The 22,204-nt window shown below is 39.0% G+C and overlaps 1 protein-coding gene across 4 annotated transcripts in view; it reads right to left on the bottom strand.

Moving 5' to 3' along the window:
- Window positions 1–22,204, bottom strand: part of LOC131160496 (S-adenosylmethionine carrier 1, chloroplastic/mitochondrial) — a 30,080-nt gene that overhangs the window by 6,000 nt on the left and 1,876 nt on the right. The window contains exons 3-9 of one of the 4 annotated variants that reach the window (XM_058116256.1): window positions 17,847–17,954; window positions 17,076–17,162; window positions 16,063–16,135; window positions 14,371–14,461; window positions 13,835–13,888; window positions 13,662–13,757; window positions 13,363–13,452 (exon numbers count right to left, since the gene is read on the bottom strand). In XM_058116256.1, coding sequence (XP_057972239.1) covers window positions 13,363–13,452; window positions 13,662–13,757; window positions 13,835–13,888; window positions 14,371–14,461; window positions 16,063–16,135; window positions 17,076–17,162; window positions 17,847–17,954 — 599 coding nt within the window. Of the gene's footprint in view, window positions 1–13,362; window positions 13,453–13,661; window positions 13,758–13,834; window positions 13,889–14,370; window positions 14,462–16,062; window positions 16,140–17,075; window positions 17,163–17,846; window positions 17,972–22,204 lie in introns of all 4 variants that reach the window. The other 3 variants (XM_058116258.1, XM_058116257.1, XM_058116259.1) reach the window with 3 other exon arrangements.

Here is a 22,204-nt window from a genome sequence, read left to right as displayed (position 1 = left end):
AGCCAACCAATCCTGCTGTAACTCTTCCAAAGGGACATGTTGAAAGAATCCTTAAAAAATTCTAGCATTCCTCCCTAGCCCACACAAAATAATAGCCATAACGTGCTCTGCCACAAAGCTCTCTCTCCTTCTCCTCACCTAATCCCCCAAACTTAATGGAACAAAAAGCCTTCAAAAGGCAGACCCAGTTCTCACCAGAAATATTAAATAACTTCCCTATGAGCCAAAGTGAAGCGACAGTGCACAAACAAATGAGAACAGGTCTCCCAACTCCTAAAGCAAAGAACACAAACATCAGGCAACAGGACCTTATTAGGTCTTCTATTCTGAAGAAAGTCATCGGTATTGATTTTCTCAAAGATCACAACCCATGTCAAGGCTTTATTTTTTAAGGAATTTTAGCTTTCTAAATCAAAGGACAAGGCACAAAAGGAGCAACAGTAGGATGATAAATCAAATAAGAAAAGAAAACCTTACAGGAAAATTCCCAGAAGAATTTAAGCTCCAAACTTGGGGTTTGTTAACTAAAACTTTGTATATGCTTTTTTCACTCAATGATCAATTAGTGATTTTGTTTTAATTTTAAATAAATTTGACATTCATCATCTACAAGGAACTTTGAGATATAGATTTTATGATTTATATTTCAGTAGTCAACTTAATAGTTCATTTGAATGACATTAGTCATCTTAAACTAACCATAGAAGATGCCACACGGGGTTAATCTACATTTTTTCAGGATATATCTTCTCTACTTAACATTTATGCAACAGTTGCTTTTATTTTTTTTTCCAACCAAATGGACATTTATTGGACCTTTTGGTGTACTGAAACTAGCATCTTGAATGGTAATAACCAATTATGATGACTATTAGATATTTCATCAAGGTTCAAAAATAATAATAAATCACTGTAAATTTTACTGTGAAAGATTAATTAATACTCCGCAATAGAAAATGGGCCCTTCTCCACAGGTAAATAATATTAAAGCGATGCATGAAGTTTTTCACATTAACCTATCTTAGATTGAGCTTGAAGGGTCAAGGAAGATAGTAGGTTAGGATCTAAAGAAGCTGATGGGTCAGGTTTTCTAATGGCTGGACAGTTGAGAAGTTTGAGTAATAATGGGTCAGGTAATTTATCTCACAATAGGTCAGGTAATCATGAGAATGGATCATGAGGTGCTGTTTCTAGCTCTTGCCCCGAAGTAAAACTGAAATGATGCAGTGAACAGCAAAATGTAAGTCTATAAAATTTACAAGGGAATTATTCAAGATGTTCAAGAAACAATGGCAGGGAGCACTCCGCTAGACAATAACGGCATGTTCACAGTCAGATCCTTCAAAAGGAAACTCACTCTCTTGAAGGAAACTTTCAACAACTTTCCTCGGAAGCTCATTCGGAAAGCAGCAGACCCCACTAAAGTTACTTTCTTTGCATGGGACGCAACTCTTGGGAAAATTCTTGCCATGAACAACCATCAAAAGGGGGGGCTGCCTCTTGTGAACAGCTGCTTCTAGTGTTTAGAGTATATGGAAACTACTGATCGCATGCACTTGCACTGTTCCTGGACCAGAACCTATGGGACTTGACCAATTCCTCAATCAGATATCAGTGGGCTATTGCTAGAACTGGAGATTATGGGCTTTGAATGGAATCCATGCTAGTAGGGAGAGGAAGAAAGCCTTGTCACTCATTCCCCTTGCGATCTTTGGGTTGGTGAGTAGGAGAGCTTTTGAAGGAATGAATACGCCTGTAAATGTTTTCAACCAATAGATAACTAGTGCTACTAAATGGCATAGTGGTTTGTCCTTCTTTGACTCACTTGTAATTCTTGATTTTTCTGACACCCTGCAGAGCAGGTAAGGTATTTGCTGGTTGTACATGGGCAGCATACCCTTGATGCCCTTTAACAAAACTCTCTCTTGCCGATCAAAATAAAAACGAAAGGAAGGAGAGCGCTCCGCAGGGAGATGCCGCTACTTCCAGGAAAATTGCAGATGATGATGATGCAATAGGACATTTATATAGGGCATACAGAATACCGTCCCTGTTTAACAAGCTAAATCAGTGCTGCTTTGGGCAAAACAGATACTGTTGAAAATGTTTCGCCCTTGTAGACATGAGTCTCACTCTCGTAGTCACTCTCGCTCACTCTTCTAGATGTTGATGGATCCATTCAAAGCTGGTTATGGAAGAACACTTCACAAATCGGTGGAAGACAAATTGTCCAAGCTGGTGCAGATAGAAAAAAAAAAATTATAAGTCAACACTTGGAAAAGGTGGGGTTAGGAGGCAATTGGAGGCGAAATCTCAGTTATGCATCCAGTGGATATGGTATACATTATCTGCAGCAAGATGAGTTGGTGAGCCTTTGCACTTTCAATTATTGATGTTGGAAAAGGTCACACGCTACAGGAAATTTGGAAATTTCTATACCAAGTGGCAATTAAATCAAGTGATTAGGTTCTTTTCTGGAGCTGGGTCTATGATCGAATGGCAATGGTCAATCAATCAATCTCCACTCTTGGCTGCATGCAAGGTGAAGGCTGGCATAGACTTCAGCAAGAGTTGTGAAGCTCATAAGGTTGGAGGAGACAAGCAAAATTCAGGCTCAATCTTTGGGGAATCAAGGAGTTGGAAGGGTGTTCTTCACTGTACCTCAGGGCTCAGACACAGAACAGGGTTGATGGCGTTGCGGGAGTAGTGGAAGTTACCAATCAGCAAGTTCTGGAGCAGCTGGTGGTTCAGGAGGCTCTGGGGAAGCTAGCGATTGCAAGAGGACAAACACATGTGAAACAGAGAGGGGTGGGCCACAAACGGGTTGGGCCAGGGATAATCAACATCACAATAAATTTGGCCCAGCTACTAGAGAACAAGTCATGGTCTTGCCAGGTGACTGCAGCCCATTTGAAAAATTATTTTAGCAATAGATGCCAAATTGTTTTCAAAGGGCTTTCTAGGGAAGTCTTACAGGCATGTAGGCCTTTCTAACACACCAGGAGTTGTTTAGGTTGTAATGGGGCAGCCTCTTCTTCTCATGCCCAAGTCCATCCAACTTTGGGAACTCACAGTACATTTGAATAGCGCGTATACAACTGAAAACCTCCTCAAACTCAGATCTTCCTTCAGAAGACTAGAAATGTTGGAGAGGATTGTGCGGCAGTGGGTATCGAAATGATTGAGCGCAGCAAAAATCACCCTTGGTCATAGTGAACAAGGAGTAGACAAACAGTATCGCAGAACCTTTTCTTCAATTTGGGTAGTCAATAGGAATGAGCAACACGAGCCTTTTTCCAGAGGGCTGGGAGACGGAGGGAAAGGAAGCATTGAAGAGTGTTGAGCTTACCAGAGAGGTTTCTGAGGATGGTTGTCAGGTGTCCCACACAGTAGATAATGGTATGGATGTTCAAACCAGAATGGTACAAATTCCAGCAATGATAAGGTGAGGCTGGATAGGAAGAAACATCCTCAAATTGACAAAAATCAACAAAATCAAATGTTTACACTCGTCAGGGGCATAAGTGTAACAATAAAGGGGCTGGTTCTGAAGGGAGTTCCAGGGCTGCTGAGAGGCCAACTAAATTCCTGGAAAATAATAGTGATGACAATTTTTACATCAAGGACTCGAATGGGGCAAAAGCAGATTTAAAGAAAAAAAAAAGTTATTGAGGAAACTCCTACTGAGAAGAAGAAATGGTGAGGTGTGCCAGGCCAGGATTATGACAGAGGGCTACTTTTAGATGAGGTTTGTTAACTAGAAGGTCTAGGATCAAATTATTCGGACTTTATGGGTGTGCCTTCCTTGCAGTTTCCATCTTCAGAATTCAGAGGATGATTTTGAGGGAGATCTTGGTTCAGGAAGTGATAACAAATATGAGGGAGAAGACCCCCATATGACTCTCAATACTCCTTTTCTGCCGTTCCCTTTGCCAACCCCTCCTCCCTGGTTCGCAGCAATGGGCTCTTCCTTTTCGCGCCAACGGGAGGCATCCTTCAACCAGAAGACCCCTGTACTTCTTCTCCCCTCCTCCTCCTTTCCCCTGCCTTCTTCTCTCTTCACCAAAAACCCTAAACCCTCTGTAATACCCTTTCCCCTGTGCAGCTATGGCTTTCGTTCCCTGTGACTGTGGTGTCTCCTCCACCCTCATCCTCACCCTCCTGCCTTCTTACATGGCAGGCGTGAAGCTCTCAGCATGGATCGAGAGGAAGACCCTCAACTTGTCCTTTGAAGGGGAGGAAACCGACATCCTAAGACTTGCAGAGCTTCGTAATGGTTGTTGCACTTCCATCTTTCTGGATTTGGAAGAGCTTGCTTGGTTCCTTCGAGCCTAGGAAGACTGCTGGAGCTCGAGAAGAGGGCCACACTCATCCTTGTGGTTTCACAGAATATGGAACAAGGAGAAAACTCTGTCGCTCCTCCTGAAGTCAAATAAGCATGGGAGGTTCATCTCCCTTCTGGAAACCAACAGTGGAGGCTGGAGACATTTGGTCTTCCCAGAGCGTTCTGATTCAAAGGGAAATGCTGTAATCAAACTGAGCCAACACCTGCTTCCACCCTCTCTCTGGAAGCCCAAACCCAGGCAGCAATGCAGTCCCACGCCTCCCTCCTCAAGCTGGGAGGTTTTGAAGACATCAGCTCCTGCTACAGCCCCTGGGACCTTGTCGAAGCCAGGTACAGCCAAGAATTGTACCCACTGCGCCCGCCCTTGCTGCAGAGAACCCTTTCCACTGATCCTGAAAACTGGCCAGCTACAAGAATTTCTTATGGTGGGAAAGTCATCTAGTTTTGCACAATCTTTTGAAGGCATTGTTGAGAAGAACAGCATAGGCCTGGGCAAACCCAAACTTTTATCCTCCTTTGTCGAGCTTGGGACAGAACTGGAGGAGGACAAAGGCACTCTGTACAAGGCAGCTCTTCCCTTTGGCCTCCCTGCTCCTAAAACTTCCCCAGCAACCAAACCTAATGCTTTCAGTCTCTTTTCTTCCCACAAAGGCCCCTCCATGTCAGCTGAGAAGACTTCAATCTTCTGGAAAAACCCTGTGTTGAGCCCCACTCTCAGGTCTTTAACTAGCAATGCCATGAACAAAGCAGATTCAGAGCCTCCATTACTGCAGGCTGATGCCACTGTTTAACCTTAATTCCAGCACCTTCAAACAACCAGGAGGCCTTACAAACCAGCCATAATCCGGCTGATACCCAGGACACCCCCAACTTTGAAACGTTGAATGGCTTAGACGTGAAAAGCACACTTTTTAAGGAACAGGTCCACAAGGGGGTGTTACGGGAAAAAAAAAATGATCAGTAACGCCATTGGCATGTCCTTCAATGGCTTTGAGGACAGGGCTTTGAAATTGTTTGAAGAGATCAAGAAGAAGAGAAGAGAGGAGGCGCAACACAGCTCCAAAAATCCCATGCGCAGTAACAAGAAATTGGACACAAACAGGGATTTGATATGCCTAGAATGTACTATAAATTATGATAAATTGGGTGGATGCACAGACTTGGTGGAGGCAAGAAGTAGTCGGATGTGCACAACTAAATCATGTTAAGGAAACTCATTTCCTAGAATGTGAGGGGACTATAGATAAAATGAGCTAATCAAATCCTTTCTTGAAGAGCGGAGAGGTGACATTGTCTGGTTACAGGAAACTAAAGTTGAAAATATGGATCAAGTCTTAGTCAGAGATTTTTGGGGACAAGAGAATTGTGGATGGATCTCCCTTGGTGCTGTGGGCTACATAGGAGGCATCCTCGTTTTTGTGGAATCTCAATGTGGTGGAGATGATTGATCATTCCATCAACTCCTTCTTTGTCTAGTGCTTGTTTAAAAATATGGATGATAATTTTCTATGGGTTCTCACTGAGGTCTATGGCCCACGCGAAGGACCTCATAGACATTTGCTTTGGATTGAGTTCTTAGAGATTAAAAGCTGATGAAATGCACCTTGGTTTATTGGAGACTTCGACACGGTGTTGTACCCCCATGAAATAAGTGGGGGCGGAGCATAGAACAGCTGCATGAGAGAGTTCCTGGGCTTTGCCAATGTGAATGCCCTCATTGATCTCCCTCTCATTGGTGGCGCTTTCACTTGGTCCAACACTAGGGGGACCCACCTTCCTTCTCAAGAAGTGTAGATTCATTATCTCAATGAATTGGGATATTCACTTTCCCAAAACCACTCTAGAGCTCATTCTCGGGCTCATGTCGGATCATTTCCCTATCCTCATTGACACGGGTGGAATCAAATGAGAACAAACCCCATTCCGCTTTGAAAAGATGTGCTTAAAGCACAATGGCTTTAAGGAAAGCCAGCTTTGTGCTAGCGTCAAAACTGAAGAGATTGAAAGATAAGCTCAAAATGTGGAACAAAAGCACATTGGGAACATTCAAGTGAAGAAGACCATCATTCTTAACGACATCAAGATCCTTAATGAGCAAGAGCTAAGACAAGGGCTCAGTACTGATGAAAGGGCCAAAAGAGTTTCTCTGAAAAAAGAGCAAACCGAGGCTGTTAGCCTTGAAGAGATCTCCTAGGGGCAAAAATCTAGAGCCTTATGGCTCAAGAAGGAGACCGAAATACCAAAATTTATCCACCGAACTGCAAATGCCCATCACAATCTGAGTACCATTTCCAACATTGAAATTGGGGAGAACACCTTAAATGAGGAAGAGGACATCAAAAGGGGAGTCTGCAACTTTTACAAAGCTCTTTACTTTGAATCTGAAAGTTGACAGAATAGTGGAAGGCATTGATTTTAAATCTATCAGCCCCTCCACAGCAGAATAGCTTGAGAAAGCTTTTGAGGAAGCAGAAATCCTACAAGTCATTGGAGATTGCAATGGAGACAAAGCACCAAGGCCAGATGGGTTCTCCTTTTCTTTCTTTCAATCAAATTGGGGCGAGCTCAAGCAGGACTTTACAAACACTTTTTAGGAATTCTTTAGATCGGGTAGATTTGTGAGCAGCATCAATGCCACTTTCCTTACCCTGATTTCGAAGAAACCTAGGGCAACCAACATTTAGGACTTCCTTCCAATTAGCTTGGTGGGAAGTATTTATATGGTCGTAGCTAAATTCCGTGCTACAAGGACTAAAAAAGCCACTTCGGAAGTCAGTGGGCAACATAAACACCCCTTTGTTGCAGGAAGACAAATCATGGATGTAGCCCTCATGGCTAATGAGGCAGTGAATTCTTACTGATGAAAAAAGAAAATGGGGTCGTCTGCAAACTTGACATAGAGAAAGCTTTTGATCACGTCAACTGGAATTTCCCTCTCTATACTCTTAGGAAAATTGGTTTTGGGGAACGTTGTAGTTGGATCGCTTATTGCACAACGCATCAAGATTCTTAGTGTTAATCAATGGGCACCCCACTCATTTCTTTTGCTACTCTAGAGGTCTAAGACAAAGGGATCCTCTATCCCCCTTTTTGTTCATCGTGATGATGGAGGTGCTAGGCCTCATGTTGATAAAAGCTATAAAAAAAGGGCTGCTCAAAGGCCTTACGAGTTGGCAAGCACAAAAGGTCCATGGAGGTCAAAAATCTCTTGTTTGCAAGTGACACTATCATATCTTGTGCTGATGACCCTCTCCACATTCTGAATCTGAGATGTATCTTGCCAAGGTTTGAGGCAATTTCGGGTTTAAAAGTTAACCTCGGAAAAAGTGAAATCACTCTAGTTGGAGAAATTGTATACAGGCCTCTCCTTGCTAGCCTTCTAGGTTGCAAAATGGGTACATCCCTATTAACTACCTTGGGCCACCTCTCAATGCCAAATTCAAAGATAAAGATAAAGGAGTGTGGGATCCCATCATTGAAAATTTTGAAAAAATGTTGGCTGGACGGAAGAGAAATTTCTTATCAAAAGTGGCCGCCTCACTCTCATTAAGAGCACCTTGACAAATCTCCCTATTTTCTTCATGTCTCTCCTTCCCCTATCGACTTCAGTTGCCAAGAGACTTGAAGGAATTCAAAGAAGATTTCTTTGGGGGAGCTTCAGGGCAGAATTCAAACTTCACCTTGTCAAACGGTGCATGATGAAACAGCCCTTTCATTTAGAAGGCTTGGGTTTGAAGTCCCCCCACATTTTCAATAAAGCCTTATTAGGGAAATGATTGTGGAGATTCATGATTGAGAAAGATCACCTTTGGCGGGGAATCATTGATGTGAAATATGGGCTTGAACATAACAAATGGATCTCCAAGGCTAACAAAGGACCGCATTGTGTAGAGGTGTGGAAATTCATCAAGAAAGGATAGATTGATTTCACTTCTTATATCAAATTTCAAGTGGGGAGTGGAAACAACATTTATTTTTGGCATGACTCGCAGTGCGATTAAGAGCTCTTAGTGTCTTATTTCCAGCCATTTACAACTTGGCCTGTGATCAAGATGATTGTGTCAGTCAACGCCTTCAAACCTCATATCAAGGGCTCTTTTTATGTTTTTTTTCCATAATTTCGATGGGATTCCTCCTTGCAAGTTCTTCTCTTTCTAATGAAATCTCTTCTTTTTCCATCAAAAAAGGCACCAATGAGAACATCAAATTTGCTCGCAATCTAGTGTCTCAAATGATCACAATACCACCACCACCACCACTACCCCCCAACCTAAAGAAAGCCATGGACGCCAACCAAGCCCAATCTTTAAATCTTGAGTCTCAACTGCTCCTAACAAGAAAACCAGCCATAACCTCCAATTTAGACTCCTAAAACACAAACGTCTGGGACTCTGGGGTAACTTAACTATAATATCCTTGATTTATGAAGTTTATCAAGGCATACCAAACCCCTAATGTTCCAGCTCAAGATCTTCATTCTAACACCTTACTACCCCTAACCCTCTAATCCTTCGCCCTCCACATTTTATGTTGGAGGCCAATTTTTGCAATTCTTCTCCACCCTCTTTTTTTCCCTTTCATAGGTTCTCGGGGAGACGAAAACCTTTACAGCCAAGCCTAAAGGATTAGTGTCAATCCCACATCTAATGTGTATTGGGAAATCTTAGGCTTATAAAGGTTGGTTTGAACACCAACTATGTGATGCGCCTTTACAAGACAAACATGCGAACCTAGCGGCCAAAGCAAACAACACCTCACAACAGTTGGGCCCCAAACTGTTACATTTGGTATCAGAGCCACCCTAGGGGTACTATCATATGGGACCATACACAAGCCACTCTAATGAGAGCGTTAGAGATTAGACAGAGGAGAATGCCACAGTCCCACATCGGATGTGTACTAGGAAAATCTTGGGCGTATAGGTTGGTTTGGGCTCCAACTATGTGAGACACCTTTTATAAAACAAACTTGTGAGGCCAGTGGGCCAAAGCAGACAATACCTCACTGGAGTTGGGCCCAAGACCATTACAATTAGCTACAAAGCAACTCATTCTACCTAGAAGTTCCTGCAGGTCCTTGCTATCCCTCTAAACTCCCAGTGGATCAAGGGTTAAGGTCCCTCCTACATAATCTACTTCTATTTGGCAAGAAAGATAGGTCATTTCATTAAGATCAACCATAGGCGTCGATAGGATACATTGCCATAATTAATCAACTCATTGCGAGTATCAAAAATTAAGGCCAGAGTCAAAATCAATCACAAAATAGAGTAAAGAATGACAACAAAAGGAATTATCCATGAGATTATAGCAATCAAAGATTCCTCATCAAAAAGATTACTTGAACCTATAAAAGAACTTGAAAAAACCTTTCTACACTGATTAAAAAAAAATAGAGACCTATTATAAGTCCCTACCTCCTTCAAAAGTGCCTCTTGCTTTGAAGTTTCGATATTATTCTTATCAAACAATTTTATCTCCGACTTCTCCACATCTTCTGACTAAGAAGAGATCAAACAAACATCCTCGTATTCCCAAATCTGTTCCCAAAATAGATTGTCATCTTCATCACATCAATATTCCATTTCAATATCAAAGTTGAAAAAGTTGCAACTTTGTTTATAAGAACCTATATTCTTCACTCCAAAATCTCCACCCATATCCTAGCTTGATGTTGCTGCTGCTTCCAAATTATTCTCTATAACCCTAGCCTTTTTTGTATGATCTTCCCTTTTTGCATTATTTGGATATTCTTTTGTAAACCTAATTCCTTCGTTTATGATCTAATGAAACATGGGACTAGCAACAGATTTCCATTTATTTTTGTATTTCAAGGCTTTCTATGATTCTTTAATAGAGGTTGAAATGTTGCACGGAGTCATCTTCACAAACTCCTCCTCATTTGATTTCTCTTGCACCTCCAACAACCCATCTATGCCTACATTCATCTCCCCCAAAAGCTGTAGACCCAAACCCCCATCACTCAAACAAGCCCCTCAAACAGTTCTAGGTTTTAATTATGTTGATCTTTTCTTTTTCTCTTTTCCACCCAAACTAGGCCAGCCCACTTTTTCTCCCTTAGGATATCGGGAATACAGGCTTTAAAGTTAGTCCTCCAAGCCCAAAGCATGTGATGTAAAAATTGTTTTCAACTGATTATATTTGGCCCATATCTTGATCCAACAATCTTAGGGAGATATTGTTTAAAATATGAATAAGGTTTAGGCCTAGATATTGTTGAGAATATCTCCATTCCAAATTCATGCTTTCCAAGCTCGACAACTTACCCTGCTGTATTTCCCAATTGGTGCCGCCGAAATCACCCCATCTCCAATCATTAAAAGCTCCATTCTTCACACCCATTTTTGCACAACTAGACTCATCAAGGAGCCCAATATACACAAGACTCTTTCCCTCACACTTCTCTATGTCTACAGATCAATAGTTTGTTATATTTTGTCTTCATCTCTTTTCAGTGATTTGCAGAAGATCAACCAACCTAAGGCCTCCTTACCCTCGGGAAACCTCACAATATTCCCTCAAAATACAACAATTTCTCAATTGCAACCATACGTCCAAATTTGTTCAACACAAAAAGTATGACTAAAGACCTTCTTGGATTTCTCATGGTTTTTACCCACAGATAAATGGACTTTTTTGTTCAAAACTGACAAAGTTGTTGTTGAATCCATTTAACTTCGTTTGCTAGTAATAAGCAACAATATTCTCTGTTCCCAGATTTCTCCAGCTTTTTAAGAGCTCACAACATAGGAACCCACTCAAAGGAGAATAGCTTCCTCTCCATGTTGACTTGAATCGACATTGTAGAAACTCAAAAGTTCTCTTTTTCTCTTCTTTTTTTTTTCTTTGTTTCTTCTTCTACTTACCCCTTTTTTCCTCTGCAAACTGGAATCTTAAAAACAAAAAATCAACTCAATGGCAAGCCTTCACGGGAGGGGCAAATACGATCCAAACATGCGCTTAATCGACTCGATGGCATCTCTAATTCCAGAGGAGAGACCTGACCTGCTTAATGGTAGACACAACCATCTCTTCTTAGGTGGCTATTGAATGCTATACAAGATGAGGCCTTGTTTCCATTTCTATCATGAAAGGGGATGAGAGTGAAGAAATCTTTCCACCCCTCACTAATTGATTTCCAAACACTAGGCTGCCAGGGCTCATTGGAAATCCACAAATTGTGATCAAGGTTGTACCTTAAAGCAAGGGTCTTTCTCCAACGTAACTCCTCTTTCATTAGTCTCCACAAGAAGTTGCCCAAAAGGACCTCATAGAAGGGAGAGAAAGATTTGAGACCCTGACCGCCTACTGGGTTGTTTGCCAGACAACATCCCATCTAACTAAATGGAACTTAAAAACTTCCCTTATATTAAAAACTTCCCTTATATTTCTTCAACTAAAACTTTTTAATGTCTTCTGACCTTTGGCCACAGTAAAAAGAATAAGGAATACGGAAATGAAATAAGCTAGGAGGTTGGAAAGGGTGTTTTTTATGAGAGTGATTCTACCACCTTTAGAGAGGTAATTATGCTTCCAACCTGCCAATTTTTTTTTTCAAATATTTCAATAATAGGATCCCAAATCCTTTTTCCTAAACTTTGCTCCAAGAGGGAGACCAAGGTTGTTCAGAGGAAATGTCCCTAGTGTAGAACATTACTATAGTTGTTGTGGTTGCTGCTGCTGTTATTGTTGTTGTTGTTGTTGTTGTTATTAATATGCTGCTTCTTGTTATTTGTTGTCATCATCATCACCATCAGTAGGGGCATGGCTAAGATACAGTCACCTTACCTTTCTTTTTGGAATTTATTACTCAGTGAAAGTTATAATTATTTTTAAAAGAAAAAGAATATAGAATGGAATTGTAATTCCTACAGGAATTCACCATTTGATTGAATAGGGGAACTAGCATTCCATCCTCATTTATGTAAACCAAAATGAGAATGGAAATAGGAATCAGGGTCTAGATTTTGATTTCCTTTCAGGCCCAACTCTGCAAATCAAACATAGTGAAACACCATAACAAACCATGAATTGATGTGGCATGTTTTCACTCATGAACACTATATCTACCAATCCAATCTTTTTTAACTCAATAATTTCATTGACATATATTTTTTACTAGTAAAAGTGGAGCATATTATATTTCATTATTATTCTACTTCATCAAAGCAGATCTCTTCAAGATTTAGAAACACCACAACAATCTATCTTGAATATGAGTACCATCACACAGTTTTCACCAATGTATATAGATATACATCTGAGGTACTGCATTTTAAAACATGTACCAGTACCATACCGCGATACCATTCCCATTATGAACCAAAATGTTCCACATTCTAGGTAACCTTAATAAGTACTATCTAGATGTTCAAAGCCAATTACAGCACTACCCAAGTTTTAGTTTACAAATTTACAATACACTAATAATAATAATAATAATAATAATGATGATGATGATGATGATGATGATGATATTATCATTATTATCAAACTTACAAAGAAAGTGCTTAAAATATTTTTCTTACACATGCATTGCATGTTCTACACACTTGGTGAAGATATTATTGTACTACAAACAAGTTTTCATGCAAGCATAGATGAACTAATTTCACGAGTCCATTATCCTAAAATCTCTCAATGAAACCTACATACAATAGAAATTCTCCCTCTCCCCCAATCCCCATGTCTCCTCCCTCTTCTCCAACCCCCAGTCATCGGATAGGATAACATGTATCATGCTATTGTGTCCACCACCTGTACTCCTTGGAAAACAAGACCACAATAAAGACACTTTTCATGATGTCTGTTCGCAGCAGAAACTCACAGGCAACAGCTCCAACTACATGGAAATGCATCCAACACATCATATATGAAGAAATACCAAATTAACTTAACTTTTATATTTTTGGAGGAAAAATGGATAGAAAATTGTTCAATAAACTGGAAACTGCATCAGGAGTACATTTGCCAAATGACAGAGAAAAAGCAGCTTACTGCCAGCTTATAACCTATCCGAAGCTGCTCGTAAATGCAAAATTGAATCGCATCAAACGGCAAGTCCCGCAATAAAAAAGATCCATATCCCTGAATTTTCAAATATAAAAATAAAATATGAAAGCTAAACACAATAGGTCAAAGCACATAGACAATATAACTAATGGCATGGAGACTGAAAATATCATCCGCATAACAAACTGACTGAAGATATATGATTAGAACCTTAAACCTATAATTATGAGTGGAAATATAGATAGTAGTTAGTTTTTTTTTTGGGGGGGGGGGAGCTCACATACCGCATAGAGACCTTTGAAACCCTCTTTGGAAATTATAATACGAACAGCATCAGGAGCTGAAGCAAATTGTCCCGTCTGCATCCTTTGCTTAACAACCTGAGATGTGATCGATGTTATAAAAGACCACATAAAGTGTTTTGAAACCATGGTAAGGCATGAGTAGGCCAATCCACCTCTGTTGGAACACGAATAAGAGAAGCAGCAACCCCTCCTACAGCACCTGCAGTCTGGCATCAACAAATTATGTAAGAAACATGGAAAGCTTATCCATTGCATGGAACAAGACATTTCTAAAGAAACAAGATTTATACCAAGTCATATGAATGTATACAACAAAATGATGCACCAAAAAACATATTTCAAGCAATAAACAAATGCAGAAGGGCAATTGAACCAAATTGCTTCCAATGGGAATGATCTGTTTTCAAAATATACAGAGCATCTGAAAAGATAGAAGATGAACAGGCAGCAAATCAAAAGCCGTATACTAAATTATCAAGGAAAGCTATCCACCAAGTTTAATTTGGGTTAGACCGTTAGCATAGATTTATCATCACGCACGCACACACCCCCCCCCCCACCCAATGCCAATAAATAATAGACTAATGAAATAGAATGCTTACTAAAATGGCTAAGGGAGAAGTTTATTTCAGACCACCCACCATACATCAATTTATTTATATATACAAGGAGCTAAAGAAAACTTTACCAAATGAGCAACGGCACTAAGATTTTCAGGAAAGATCTTCAACAATTTTTGTTTTGTAGGTTCATAAACACCAACAAATGTGGCAGAAGCCCTGCACATAATGTGATAAACAAAACCATGTGAGATGGGCCTAGTTAGTAAGATAAAATGTCAATACATAGATCCATCAATAAATTGAAATAAGAAAGCCTACCAGAATTAATAGACTCAAATAAATTCAACCAGAAAAAGAGATAGTCATATTTGCCGCATAATTTTCACTATTTAGTCATATTTGCCACATAATTTTCACTATTCCAACATATTTACATATTTCTTACACAAATAATAAATTAAAGGCCACTAAGGGGAAGCAAATGTCAAAATCAATAGGGAACAAAAGCATCCAAACATGTTTCGATGAATCCAATATCTAGACTAGTATTAGCCCCCCATAGGGAACGACACGTCATAGAAAATAAGTACTTCTTCAAGTACTTGTGTCAATAAGTAGTGTTTGACTTACACTTAATTAAGTGCTTATTTCAAAAAAGTACTTTTCCAAATTACTTTTTTTTAAGGAGAATTAAGTATTTTCTGAAAAAAAAAATTGAAAAAAGTACTTAATCTGAAAAAGTACTTATAATAGTAATCTAAGACTACTTTAGATGAGCACTTTTTTAGATGATTACTTTTTCCAGAAAAGTACTTTCCTATAAGAGGTTCCAAACGATCTGTTAAACACAATAAAATCTCAAACTTCATCTCTTTAAATAAGGAGGCGGTTGAGAGATTCAAATTCATCAATGAATGGAGAAAAGGATAGTCACTACCAAAAAGGTGCCATTAGATTAGCAAGAAAATTTCAGCAAGTCTGAAGACTTATCATCAAAGTTATATGACAACAAAAATGGCACAAATAGATGGACTTAAAGCATATGTTTCTGTATTTGGATTCTTCTTTCTCTTCTTTATCATAAGATTCACCTCCTACTAATGAATGGTAAGTATCTATATTAAATTTATTAACGACATGATCGATTATCATTTTTTGCATTACACCAGAAATTTAGAGTAGGTGCAAATTCTCCCAATTTGTGGCCTACCATACGATCTGTTATATAAATAGGCAAATGCTCCTTTCCATTATGGATAGCAATAGTATGGTCCAGCATTGTGGGTATAATGGTGGATGCCCAAGACCAAGTTATTATTATTTCTTTTCTCACTTGTATGTTAAGTTTATCAATTTTTTTTAAATAAATGATTCGCTACAAAAGGATTTTTTTTATCATAGTTTTTTAAAGGAGCATCCACATCTCCCAAACCCCACTCAAAGTGGGAGCCTTGTGCACTAGGTACGGCCTTCTTTTTTTTTTTTTTTTTAGTTTTTTATAAGAGCCAAGCAGTATTTTTCTTGTAATTTGAAACATTTCGGAGAACAAAGATATAAATCGAGAGGCTGTTTTGGAAATATAATTCAGAACTTGAAATAAAATAAAAAAGAAACAAATAAATGCAACAGAGAACAGAAACTGCTCTTTGTACAGGAGCTGAAACCGTACTATGAATGAAAATCATGAGTAACGTGAATGAAACTATGGAAAGCTATTACGATGAATGCAAAGTCCTCATTTAACATAAGAATATCCAGTTAATATATAAAAGCATAAAGTAATAGATGTTATGCGGAACCAAAAAAAAAAAACTTACGGTAAGACACCAGCAAGATTTCCAGCCAGACCAGAATAAAGGCCCTTCAAAATTATTTTCCCACCCCCACGAGCTGCCTATAATAAAATTGTGTGGAAAATATAGATATAAACTTACAACTTTATGACCTTGTGAAAATAAAATTAAAAAAAAAAATTCAAAGACCAAAATATAAAGAAGCTCATGATTTGCCTCTATGGAGTTTCCCTTGCCCTTTAACATATATGCACTCATTTTATAAGTATTGTGCATTGAAACAGACAAATGCAGATGCTAACCAATGCAACACACATTGAAAGAAACAGCTAAATGGTCATGAAAGAGAGTGGACCCCAGATCAATGGTAAGGTTGCTCCTTTGTGACCAGTTGACCACAGGTTCAAGTCCAAGGAAACAGCCTCTCTGCATAAAAAGCAGGGGTAAGGCTGCATATGCAGTGACAACCCTCCCCCTACCCTCACAAAGCGGGGAGCCTTGTGGCCCAGGACACCTTTTTTTTTTTTGCAAAATGATCATAAATGAAAATTTGCTGCAAAATGCATAATGCTAGTGTGACCTTGAGATTTTTATTATGAAATGAAAATTTAGCTGGTTCAAAACTGCTTAGCTGGAGATCATAGAAAGAACCCTGTCATTCAGGAAACCCATGCTAAGCTGGGGCACAAACAGGAGGTTAGAAACTGAATTTTTCAAATCACGTATGTGGTATATTTTTACAAGGGACTATCAAATAATCAGAAGCCGAGCATACAAAAAAAAAATTTTTGATTTATTTATAAAAATTTCCCAACTTATTTCACACACCCATACGTATACACCCTCACGCCCACCCCCACCCCCACACGCCAGCACATGTGCACACACACAATGGCACACCGAAAAAGAGTTCAAGGGCCACCCTCCTTGCACAACCAAAAGCTCATCTTTTCCCTCTGAATGGTTGTTAAAAACATAATCAAGGTAGATTCTTAATCCTCACTGTAAATGGCAATTAATTAATCAGCACAGTTAACCTGCCTGCAATCGTGTCTTTATTGTATCAATTGGGTATAAAGTAGTTTCAACAACAACCCCAGCTGCACCTCCTGCTACAACACCCTCTGCAGTATCAACCAATCTAGTTAGAAATATAGAATATTCACATAAAAATCTTTCCACCTCACTAGCATCATCAACTCTTGAAATAATTTCAAAAGAATTTACAGAGAGTTATAAAAATTAAGTACATACACAATTCTTCTCATATTGAAGAACCAGGATATTAGAAAACTTGCCCAAAATTGACATTCGCACGTTATAACTTAAGGAGGGGGAAATTTATCTGTACTTGTCCCCAGAATGTTATTAGTTGTTTCAAAATCTTATTTTTCAACATCATAAAACTTTCTTTGCTAAATCCAACTTTCGCAAGGTATCCAAACAAGTAGTTTTATGATTATTCACATAATTTTTCATGAGAGCCTGGCTATCTAAACCACACCCCTGTCCCAAAAAGAATTTCCCATAGATTATCTCACAAGGCTAATATACCCTCAAACCTATAAGAAAATTTAAGAAAACAAAATTAAAAATTGACGTGCATGAAGCCGCTGGTGACAGCAGTAAGCCAACTAACTCTTCTTCTCGATGCATTTATTACTAAACAAAGAGTTAGAATGGGATAACTTCATCAGAAAGAACGGATAACTGGGCAAATTTCATTTATATGAACAAGTTGCAATGCCACTAAATGCAGTTTCGACTTTCGACCTAATCAAATTTCAACAACAGTTTTGAAAGCATACCAAATAGAATACGCAAAAAGTCGAATGGTTTTTCATCCTCCACACTGGCTGATGCAAAAAAATTTCCTCTGCCCATCTTTGAGTTCTGCATTTTCTTGAGGGATGCATCTGCAAAATCAATTCACCTGCTCAACAAGAAGCAACAGAATACAAAACAAAATTACTGAGATAGCTTATAGTATTATACCACCACCTGTCTCAATACAAAAACTCATATACAATGAGTTCATTCGAATCAAAGGTCATCAGTGAAATAGAACTTATTATCTAGCATAATAAGAGAAAAGAAATCAAAAGTAACTTCGTATGGTACACAAAGGGATGAAGAATTTTGCTTCAATAGCACCGTGAGGTTGTTCAATTTTCCTTCCAGCTCTTTTCTTTTCTCGTTGAATGGGAGGAAGCCCCATGCCCCCACTCTGTTCCTCCTCTCATACTATGATTAATTTCTCTGTTTCTCAAAAAAAATTTTAAAAAAAAAAAAGCTTTGGAAATAAAAGTTAACTGGGTCGACTATCACTTATAAAGTTCATAAGTGTTAAAATGGAACTTGGAAATCTAATTGGGCTCCAGACCCCCGTCAAATTGGATGTCAAGCTTTAAATGTCCAGAGTCTGTTTCACACCTTTTCCTGCACTGCAATTATGCATGGAAGGTTTGGAACAAGTTATTCAATTACTTTGAAGAAAGCTGGGTAGTGGAGGAGTTCTTGGCAATTTCTTTTGTGGAGTTCGGGAGGAAGAAGGAACAGTATGGAATTGTGCTATATTTGCAGTGTTTTGGGGCTTGTGAAAGGAACATAATATGCGTATATTCGTAGGGAAGAACTTTCCATATTGGTTGGTGTGGGAAAATATTTTTTTATGGCTTCTTTATAGTGTATGGGCTATGGAAATTTCAAGGGAATGTGTGTTTCAGAAGTTCCGCGCGACTGGAAGTCTCTTCTTATGGCATCTTGCGTTTTTTGCAATTGTTTATTTTTGCAATTTTCTTTTTGGTTTTCCTGAGGATTATCAGAACTTGTCATGGAGATGTCCCCTGTCCTTCTTGTAAATTCTATCTTTATCTAATGAATTCCTTTTTCCATCAAAAAATAAATAAATTAATACATCTAAACAAGATAAGCGCCCAATCTAAGTCAAGTTCTATGATATACCATCAGTATACTGGACTGCAGCAAGACTTAGTTAAATGGGGGGAACAAAGGAACACATTCTACCCTGAGCCCTCGACAATACAACCCTCAGCATCTCTTGAGAAGGCTAAGCAGCAAGAGCAAGGAAACCATCTAATCCTCTCTAAACCCTGATAAAGCAGGAAATCGGACTATGCGGAAAAAAGGAAGAAACAAAGGCAAACCTCTAAGAATCTGACAGATCTAGAGCCCTCAACAAAACAACCCACAGCATACCCAGAGAAGGCTAAGCAGCAAGAGCAAGGAAACCATCTAATCCTCTCTAAACCCTGATAAAGCAGGAAATCAGACTATGCAGAAAAAAGGAAGAAACAAGGGCAGACTTCTAAAGAATCTGACTGATCTTGAAGGAAAGTTCAAACAGCAGCCCAACAATGATACTTAACATCAGCAACTGGAATATAAGGGGTCTAAATGACCCCATCAGGCAGAAAGAGATAAGAAGACCGATAATAATGTTTAGATGGTAGGCTTATATGAAATTAAAAAAAAAAAAAAAGTTAGATAGCTTTGCAAAGGTAACAAGAAATATCCAAAAATGGATTCTTTTGCATATCTACTATGCTAGAATTTGGGTGGGTCTAAACCCCAAAGCCATCTGATGTTCAGAAGTCCACAAAACCCCTCAGGCTATTTCTCTCCAGATTCAAATAGAGGGGAAAAGCTGCTGGTTCAGCTTCATACATGCTTCAAATAATCCCCAAGAAATGAAAATCCTACATAATGAAGCACTTGACCTCCAAAGAACTATTGCTGGGAAACCATGATATGTAATGGTAGGCTTTAACACCGTTAGAACAGCTTGGAAAGCAGAAAACATATCTCAGTGAGTTATTGATCAGGTACTACAGATATTAGAGATTTTCTCTCTGCTTGGAGTTAGAAGACTTTCACTCACTTGGCCCACTCTTCACTCAGACCAGCAAAAGGGAGGTTAGGTTATAGCCAGAAAATTGAACAAGGATGTTAATCTCACATCATCATGCCTTGGTCTATCCTAAATTTTTTTTGGAATTCCTAGCTCCAGGAGTCTCTGACCACTGCCCAGCTATGCTAAAAGTAAATGGCAAACGAGAGGAGCCCAGAATAAAATCTTATTTCAAATTCCTTGCTTGAGGTTAAACATGAAGAATTCCTCAGCACAGTGGCAGAAGCCTGGCAATTCATCATCAGTGGCTCCCCAATGTACATATTATGCCAAAAGATAAAGCTACCTAAACTGAGACTAAGAAGCTCAGACCAAAGACATTTTGCTAGCATTAGCAGCAGAACTTTTTAGGCTAGAGCACATCTGTCACAAGCACAGGTGACCTTGCTATCCCAAAGCACAGAGTAACCACTACAAATGCAAAGCTGGAGCACCTGATGGGACTTCTCAAAATAGAGGATGAGACACTTAAACAGGGAGCAAGAGCCCAATCACTGAAACTAGACACAAACAACAGATTTTTCTCAATGCTGTAAGTGACAACAGAGCAAAATCTCAAATTTCTTCATTAAAAAACTCTGAAGGAATATGCATTGAAACCCATGTGGACATCAACAAAGAGCTGCTTTGTTTATAAAAACCACCCAGGTCAAATGGATGATAAATTACAGGCCTGCAATCTTGAATTTCTGAGTAAGGTTCTAAATTTCACCTGGGTTTATGAAGATAAAACATTAATTAAGCATAAGTGGTTGACAAAGATGAGGTAGGACAGCAGTTTTCTCCTTCTCTGATGATAAGGCACCTGGGCCAGATGGATTCAATGCCAAATTTCTTCAAAACCTGCAGATACATTGCTGGGAATGATGTCACAAAAGCTCCAAATGCAAACAGATGCAACCCAGTTAACGCTGGTCCCTAAATCAAAGAACCCAAACACAGCCATGGAATTCAGACCTATTGCTTTCTTTAAAGTCTTGTGCAAATTCATTTCCGAAGTAGGGGCAAACAGGCCAAAAAATGTCTCAATTCCTTCCTTAGCACAAACTAGACAGCATTAATTCAAGGCAGGAGCATAACTGACAACATCTTAATGGCAACATCTTAATGGCACAAGAGCTTCTTCATAACTAAAACCTGGAGGCTAAACCTCCTAGACTTGCATTAAAGGATGAAATATTTTGACTATGACTTGCATTAAAGGATGAAATATTTTGACTATGTCCAATTAGGACTTCATTCTTAAGCTACCATAATATGTTGATGCTCCAAAAACCTTTAGAGTGGATCAAGGAATGCATCACAATTCCATCCTTCTCTATCATCATTAATGGATCTACTGAAGGCTACTTCAAAGAATGAGGCAAAGGGACCCCATCTTTCCCTTCCTTTTTGTCATGATAATGGAAATGCTCAGTGCTCAACAATGTTTTAAAAGGCGAAGGCGAAGGCGAAGGCGTAAGGCGAGGTGTTTTAACCCTTAATAGGCGAGGCGTAAGCATTAATGCCTTGGCTAGTAAGCCTTTTGAAAATTTTATTTATAAATATAAAAAACATAAATAAATTACATATATATTAAAAATGAAGAAAAATTTAAGAAAATCACAAATATGATGTAAAAAAAATAAAATACAATTATCAAACCACTTGTTTGCCATTTAAAAATTGCTAACTTATGTAAATGATGACGTACAAGAGATAGCTATAACATTACAAAAGTCAAAAATACTTTCAAGATCAACTATTTTGGAAAGATTGAGATTCAAGAGTTTTAGAAATCAACTCATAGCCATATTATGACATTCCTTTTATACAAACATGGAGTTAAAATTTTCTAGCCAAAAATCTAACTTGAGAATCACACGCCCAAAATGCACAAGTCTCTACTAAAAAGGCACAAAAAACATGACTTTTACATAAATGCATAAGCCTTAGTGGTAATGCATTAGCCTTTTAGGAATTCGGTATTTTAGACCGAGCCTCAAGGTTTTGTAATTTTCCGCAACACGTGGTAAGCATCCTATCACCCAAAGTAGAGCAAGTTAGAGATAGTAAATCTGCGCTTTGCTGAAGCTGTCTTAATCTTAGCCCAAGGAGACACCAATTCTGCAAAGAGTATCAGCCGAATTTTCCTTGTTTGGTATGTCAAATGCAACATTACAGAGTCTGAAATGTTATGCACTGGAGTAACAGAAGAAGTCAAGTAACAGATCCTCCAAATCCTTGGGATCCCTA

The sequence above is a fragment of the Malania oleifera genome, chromosome 7, assembly GCF_029873635.1.
Source record: "Malania oleifera isolate guangnan ecotype guangnan chromosome 7, ASM2987363v1, whole genome shotgun sequence".
Classification (NCBI taxonomy): Eukaryota; Viridiplantae; Streptophyta; class Magnoliopsida; order Santalales; family Ximeniaceae; genus Malania; species Malania oleifera.
The sequence above is the reverse complement of the archived record's forward strand: the minus strand, read 5'-3'. Positions and strand labels throughout refer to the sequence as shown.